This window comes from Tigriopus californicus, chromosome 12, assembly GCF_007210705.1.
Source record: "Tigriopus californicus strain San Diego chromosome 12, Tcal_SD_v2.1, whole genome shotgun sequence".
Taxonomy (NCBI): Eukaryota; Metazoa; Arthropoda; class Copepoda; order Harpacticoida; family Harpacticidae; genus Tigriopus; species Tigriopus californicus.
This window is the reverse complement of record NC_081451.1, coordinates 13,342,618-13,350,116: the sequence shown is the minus strand read 5'-3', so window position 1 is coordinate 13,350,116 and position 7,499 is coordinate 13,342,618. Positions and strand designations below refer to the sequence as shown.

The following is a 7,499-nucleotide window of genomic DNA, read 5'->3' as shown; positions in this document are numbered from 1 at the left end:
GATGCCATCAAGTCGAAACGAATTAAACGAAAACGTGTAAACGAATTATTACAGTTGAAAATTCATTGTAATTGCACAAGTTTGAAGAAAAAAGTAGTTGTAATTGTAGTAAGTACAATTTCTAAAATAATTAACAAAGCTCAATCACCGGCTTTGAGTAAAAGAATCTTGCTCATTGTGTTAAAACTGTAGTGTATGGTGCATGCTTTCCATGAGCCTTTTGACACGAACTCCAACTCCATCTTCATTCTTTGTTTTGAAAGAGATGAAAAAGGTTGAAATTGTGTTCCTGAAATGATTCTTTGTTCTTTATTTTTACATTAAGCTCGCTCACATGAACATCAAACAGGACCTTTCACAGGATTTATTTAATCTATTTTCGAACCTATGCAGTCGGTCAAATTAAAAGAAAAAACCAACACTCACTTCATAGTTCATAAAGTGACAAAAACATAGAATCACGTTTTTGACCCCCAACTCTTTTAAGTAATGCAGATAACAATCTCGGCTCCGTTGCCGTTCACTGTGTTGTCGGCGCCAAATTCAATGAAAAGTGAAGAATCAGAGAAATCACGGATCTTGTCTCCTTGGATCGTGCCACAATATTCAATGCCATCTGTACTCGAATTTTGGTCATCAGAGTCACTACCATCGTTTTGTTGTTGTTGATCGTTCACACCAGAAATGTAGACATAATCCACGCAATTTCCACAACTATTCGGTCCTTGGAACTGAAAATCTTTTTCTTTAACGGTCACTGTTCCACTTACAATAGCCTCAAACTGAAATGACGTAATTAAATTGGAAGTGAAAGAGAAAGACAATGAATAAATGAGCGTATCATTATTAAGGGAATGCAATTTCATGTGCTCTCCATCCGCAAAGAGATTAAAAATAATCTGAAAATGTGATTGTTTTGGATCGACGCATTTATTATCAATCTTTTGAAACGGAGACCATTATTCTGAGCTCAAAACATTGGCAGAAATTACAATTTACTAAAAAAAATAAAACCTTCAGAATGAATTGGTTTGAGTTGGGGTTTCAAATTTGAAGAGCTTGTCAAAGTGGCCCAAAAACACAAATCTACGGGGAAATTTGACAACAAAGCCATCGCAAATCATCATTTTCACCGCGTGTCCAATTTCCATTTAGACATTATCCTACACGCTCAAATCTAATAACCATCCTTAAAAGCTATGTGTGCAAGCAAAAACTTTGAAACAAAACCAAAGCACCTGAATGGTGTAACCGCATAAGTGTGAAGAAGACGAAGGTCTTGTATTATTCGGATATCCCTCCATGTTAAAACCCGTTGTCTGAAAAACATAACATCCGGTCGGATTCGGCAGGGAAATGGTAAACCTTGGAAAGCCAGTTCCGGGACATTCTTCCACATTTAACATCGTTTCCATTATTCCAGAGCCCTCCTCGAATTCCAAACGATATTTCATTGCGCCGACGGAGACTGGAAAATGTTAAAAAAAAAGACAAAGAAAAATCAATAACTGATCTTTAGTTCCATGAAAATTGACGAATAAACTTCATTCTTCCTTTGCGATACCAACACTTTTAGCCTTTGGTAATCATCGATCTAGCATCCATGATGTCTAGAAAGAGGCAAAAAAATGTGAATAAACTTGAGCACAAATCTGTTCCCTTTCACGGATCTCCTGATTCTTTTTGTTTTTAAAAAGGCAGCGATCCCTCCCTGGGTCCTTTAATATATAGTAATAATGTATCCAAAAGGGGAAAGCTTTCATTTGTATCCTCTGACAAAAACTAAAAATCACGTGATACCACCCAACAACAATCGACATCACATTTTTGTCTTTTTTCCATTACTTTTGGCAATATCGTACCTAAATCAACGGAATTTCCCTTACTTCTTGAGGTGTCACTCTTTATCGAGTCAGTTGCTTGACGAAAGGTGGCGACATGGGAGTTACCAACTTGTCCTTGGATAAAAATCAATAATGTGACCACAAAGCATGTCGTTGCAATCATCATGTTGATTCTGAAATGAAAGTATGTTGGAAAACGATACGGATGAGCAGTGTATAAAGGAGTGAATTTGGAGAAATTGGCCAGACTCGAGCCTTTCAGAAAAGGGTTCAAGTTCATACTCGTCAGAATTGGTTTGTTTTTCAATCTTTATTTATTTCTTTATTATTATTTATGTAATCCCCAGAACTATTAAAATCATCTTTTTATTATCTTTCAAGCTTTATATAAGATGTGGTCTCTCAACGAATTTGAGTTGGCAGACCGAGCAAAATGAAAGACGAACCGAGACTCAAATGAAATAGACGAGGAACTTACTAGGCTTACTCAAAGGTTGGTTTGGAAACTGGAGAGATGCTGAGGTCCTTTGGATGGGATTGGTGGTGATGAGCAGTGGTGAATGGTTGGCTGGTGAAAGCAAACTGAGTGGCTTTAAGCAATCGGAGAGCTGAGAGGCAAACGGGTAGATTCGTCAACAAATGTGTTCTCGATCCCACCCACTCCTAATGAGAACAAACATATTTGCTAGACTGAAATGAGGCAGAGAACAAAAACAAAAAAGAAAAACTGATTAATAGCAGGCCATCTAAGCCCCAACAATTCAAGCCATGGTTTCTCTTTCCTTTTCATGATGTCTGACTCCCAAATCGAATCGAAATCATTGCAACTCCAAGATTTGATTTATTCACCTAAATTATGTTCCCCTAAGAGATCAGGGATGCCAAACAGTGTCTCTACCCCAAGAAGGATGTCCAATTGGAGGCCATTTGGGGAACGGAGAGGATGGCTGATTTGCGATCTATTAGAAGATACTATTCTTGATTTTAGAGTCCGACCACTATTAGCAAAGAAGGTTTAGACATGAGGGTTGGGTGAAGCCGATAAAGAACTAGAACCACAAGTGAATCCCGCCAACAATCAAGACAACAAATGACAAGCCCAACCTAATGCTGAGAAATGGAACTATGTTCTCCATCATTCTAACGTCAAGCCGAAGGAAATCTCAGGAAGCAAGGACAAAAAGACGAAAGAGGGACGAGACAACAGAACCTATAACTTAACTCGGGGACGCGTTGCATCAACCCGCCTGAACTCTATCCAAGTCGACAACGATTTGGACACCAAGTCCAAGAAAACCAGTAAGCAAACATAAACTGTACATGACTTCTTAGAAACCAAAACTTCTTCTTTACCGTCAATGGGGTAAGAAAAAACAAGACACAATGAACGCGATTCCATAAGTTTCTGCAAAACACTTCGAATAACCAAGAAAAAGGATTTGCCCTCCAAAATTTTTCCTCGATTAAAAAAAGGCAGTTGATTGCGTTGATCATGGCATCTGGATCAACAAGCTAGCATAGAATGCTGTTTGGAACGGTTTGTAAACCTCTTTCAAATCAATCGATTTATAGAACTTGGTGGCGTCAGGCCTACCAAGCTCCAAATAATATGAGGGGTTCCTCAAGGAAGCATACTCGGGCCTTTTCCTTTTTCGATTCATATCATCGATAAGGCGGAGGCGAGTGAGTGGCTTCCACAACATCATTAATCAAAGCTTCTAATGATGTCGCATTGAAGTATCTTGGAAATCAACCAGTCAGACTAGAAGAAGAGGTAAACCATGAACTTGAAAAATGTTCAGCATGGGTCTGAAAGAAATGAACTCATTTTAAATGTAAGGAAATCCAAATTCTAATAATAATAATAAAGTGATTGCAATCTCAATTGGAAAGTTGAAATAGATGATCGTATAAATAGCTGAGGTTGAGAGCACGACAACAAATGACGACAATGAAAAGTCAATCAATTGTTTTCGTAAATAATAAGGTAGACAATCAATCAAACTTGAATTTTCATACACGTAGATTGCGTTGCAAACAAGCTTCAGAAGACAATCTTTTACTCGTACCTGGTCCGAATATCGGTCCTCACTATCGTGTAAAAGAAACTTCATAATGGCCTCGTTCGAAGTACACTAAACTACGGACTTGAGTTCTATGGTTTCCATTTCAGAACGAACTGTTTGACAATGCTACAAAAAAAGAGTCATTCGTTGGATGAATAATGTTGACTAGTTGTTCCACACCAAGCCACTTTTTAAAATGAATGGCTTTCTCAAAGTAGATGATCTGAGGACCTTGAAATCATGGGAAAGGCTTTTGTACAGGAACTGCCATCAACATTAAGCAAATATTAGAGTATACACATGAAAAAATAATCCAAGGTTTGGTGGCTGGCGAGCAACTACCCCAATGCTTGGAGTACGTCAGTAGTGGAGTGTTGTTCCGTCCACCAGCCAGGGGTGAAAGGTCCTGACTTATTGAATTCCCGTGGTGAACGGAAACATGGAACTCCTGACCCAAGCACTAGGTAAAAATACCTTGATAGCTCTCAAAGATGGAGAGCACCTAGTACATGGGCTTAAATTTCTTAGACCTATCTTAAGGCCTCCGGTTATAACCCTAATCAGGGCATACGAGCAATAGTTCGAGCTTCCTTTATCAGGGCCTCAAACAATCATCAAATGACTAAGGATACAAATCGCTAGCTACCTCTACTCCCCATTGGTCCCAGATCAATCTCGGTTGTCTGGCATACCTGGGCCAATCTTCAAGGCTAACTATCCTGCAAAATGTGGTCACTATCCTAGTCTAAATGTGTCTATCAAAGTCGACCTCTACTCTAGAGTCTAACTACTGATTTCTGCTACAAGAGTGATGAACTTTAGATACAGTTGTATACGATCTCTGTCGTCTAGGAAATCTAGGCTACTCTTCAAGGCAAACTGTACAATTCAATCTACTTTATTAATCGCAAACACACCGCCTATCAGCTGTTTTGCTCCAGTAAGAAAAGTAGGGGAATTGTTGGGCCAATGGAAAAGGGGATATTCACATATAACACAATGGTTTTCTATATCTGTTCGATGTGTGGCGAGATGGTTCCACGGAGATGCTTGGATGACGTCCACTCGACGGGATTGAAGGAAGGTCCACTAACAGAGTGACGCTGTGAGCATCTCATCAGAAACTGAGATGTCACTCCATCAGGGCCAGGGGAGCTCGAGAGTCTCAAATCCCTGATGGCCTCTAAAGCATCCTGATCTGTGACTACAAGATCATCTAAAAGCTCAACTTGACAAGCCTTGCCAGTCCCAACAACATCATCAATAGAGAAATGGTCTGTTGCTCCTGAACTCTTTGGAGTGGAAAACATACCAGAGAGATGATCTCCATGTATGATGGCCATAGACTCTACATTGTCTATGGCTTCCCCATTGACCTCAAAAGGCCCTACAAGGTGTTTGATCTTTCCCTTAGAGTTTGCATAAGAGAAAAACGCCTTCGGATTTGACTTCACCGATTGAACAACTCTACGTTCCTTGTTCAACTGATCTGTCTCAATGGAGGCCTTAATTTTACCGCCATCTAGTGACTATTTTCAGGACTTAATCATGCAGCTGTTTCTTCTCAAGGTTCATTGCAACTTTAATCAAGCTTCATCTTGAATTTTGACATAATTGTGTCAACGTGGAATAAACACGTCTCGAGTCCGTAGAAATTAATTATGCAAAATGTGACAAATTTCTAGATTAAACTGTCGGATGTATCGTTGAAATATTCCAGGAACATGCCAGGATAGTGTACGAGTTTGGCATTTAAGAGTTTTAGTTGTTGTTACACTTGCCGTCCCTGATTAGCTTTTTCAAGTAATCAGCGCAGTACAAGGCATTCTTCCTCAACCGCAAGTTCAGTATGGACCAAGATCAATCCCCAATCGGTCCAACCCCAAGGCCCGTCCCAAAAGTAGAAAGGCCGGCCCCCCTTATATTAGTGAGTTAATTGATGAGATGAATTTCAAAAACCAACAAGACGTATTGTGGGAATGAGTTATTGTAATAATTGATGTCCCGCGATTAGGTTTGGTTCTCGTCCTGATTTCAACTTTTCGTGAAAGAGAGGAATATAGATTGATGTTCTCTGAACCCCAAATTGACAAGGCATAATGTGGTTCGAAATGCGATCATTAGGTCACAGTTGTCAGATGATGGCCTCAAATTCTGCCTCTGTGTTCGTTTACAATCGATTTTTGGCTGCGTCAAGCCTGAGCCGATTAGATTTCAGAAAGCCCACCTTCTAGAAATAACTGAGGCCACGTAAGCTTTCTTTGCAATTTGAAAGGAAAGCAAATGCCAGGTTAAAGATTGAAAAAAATTATCGTTTCCCTCTCGCATCTCTATTGTCACACTTTAACCTAGTGCTTCCGCGATGTTCTTTGTGGCCTTCGAAAATGCAAAGAGTCTTTTCTGGATAGGTTGAGTGTTAAAGCTAACATGTACCGACGAATTAGTTTTTCTCGATTTTCTCCCAACTGAATGTAATTTTCCTCTTTTTGACACAGGATCAGAATGTCCCTGTTTGACACTGACTCTTCTACAAACATTTATTTCTTATTTATGGCAAAGGCGTGTCATTATTGTACAAAGTTGTTCTCGTGCCACGTTTTGCCCCCGACCTTCGGCCATCCGCCCGGCATTCTTAGGCTGGGCAGACCCCAACTTGCTGACAGTTGCTGTTGCCATTGAGAGGGTGACCAGTGGCCACCACCCTTGACAGCTCCTTGCATTTCATTTCTACAGACTGGGGGAAGACTCAATTGACAACCCCCCCTCTTATAATGTCGACATTCTTACACCTGGTTTGTGCATACATTTAAGCACCTAAATTTTGCCTAGATTTTCAGATGGAGAATTTTTGTTCCATGAGAAAAATTCAGGTTGGTGAAATTGATTTCAGAGGCTACCGTCATCTACCGTTCAAAAGGGGACTTTCTTGAAATACATGTATTGTGTGTTTACAAAATAGTATGTAGTATTATGAAATAGTTGAGTCAGTGTTTTATTCTGATCCATCATTGGACAATTTCTTGCCCAAAAAAAACAACAGGCTTGACCCGTGGCCAATTCCATAATTGTTACCAATCTCAAGAAGTGCGTACCGAATAATTCTCTGAAATTTTCAATTGTCATTGTCTGTGTCCTAATTGAGTAATGTTTGTTTGTGCTTTTCACTGCTCAGTCCTCACCACAAATCATGGTTGAGAGGACACCTCTAGACGCAGCCTGTTTTCAGATTATCTTCAATGGTAGAAATAAGTCTATCTTGTGATTAAGATTAACTTAAGCGTAGATGACGTTGCGATAAAGGTAAACATTGGTCGAAATAGAGGTACTTTAGTTCACAAGAATACCTTGATATTTTCATAACTCACCTTTGAGCACATAAAAATCTGGCTTTGATTTAATGGTGTTTTGGTCAGTCATATAGTTAGGTCAAGACATGGCTGAAATAAAGGTAACAATGTTCTTTTCTACTCACTGATACCTAGGAAGGAGCTGTTGTTATAGATTTATAATGAACAATACAAATTTCATGAAGTTTGTATATTATCAATAGACCTAATAGAAAAAGGTTTTAAGTTGCGAAAAATGCGAA

At 39.4% G+C, this 7,499-nt stretch overlaps 1 protein-coding gene across 2 annotated transcripts; it reads right to left on the bottom strand.

The window, feature by feature from the left end:
- Nucleotides 1-352: 352 nt before the first annotated feature.
- On the bottom strand, nucleotides 353-4,709 carry LOC131891347 (uncharacterized). 2 transcript variants are annotated; one of them, XM_059240874.1, is made up of 4 exons: nucleotides 2,323-4,709; nucleotides 1,887-2,017; nucleotides 1,239-1,468; nucleotides 353-782 (listed from the first exon to the last, which is right to left on the bottom strand). In XM_059240874.1, the coding sequence occupies exons 2-4, from the start codon at nucleotides 2,008-2,010 to the stop codon at nucleotides 483-485; spliced, it is 654 nt and encodes a 217-aa protein (XP_059096857.1). In that variant the 5' UTR covers nucleotides 2,011-2,017; nucleotides 2,323-4,709; the 3' UTR covers nucleotides 353-482. The 2 variants fall into 2 exon arrangements, with proteins under 2 accessions (XP_059096857.1, XP_059096856.1); XM_059240873.1 differs by lacking the exon at nucleotides 2,323-4,709 and having other exon boundaries at nucleotides 1,887-2,177.
- Nucleotides 4,710-7,499: the final 2,790 nt, after the last annotated feature.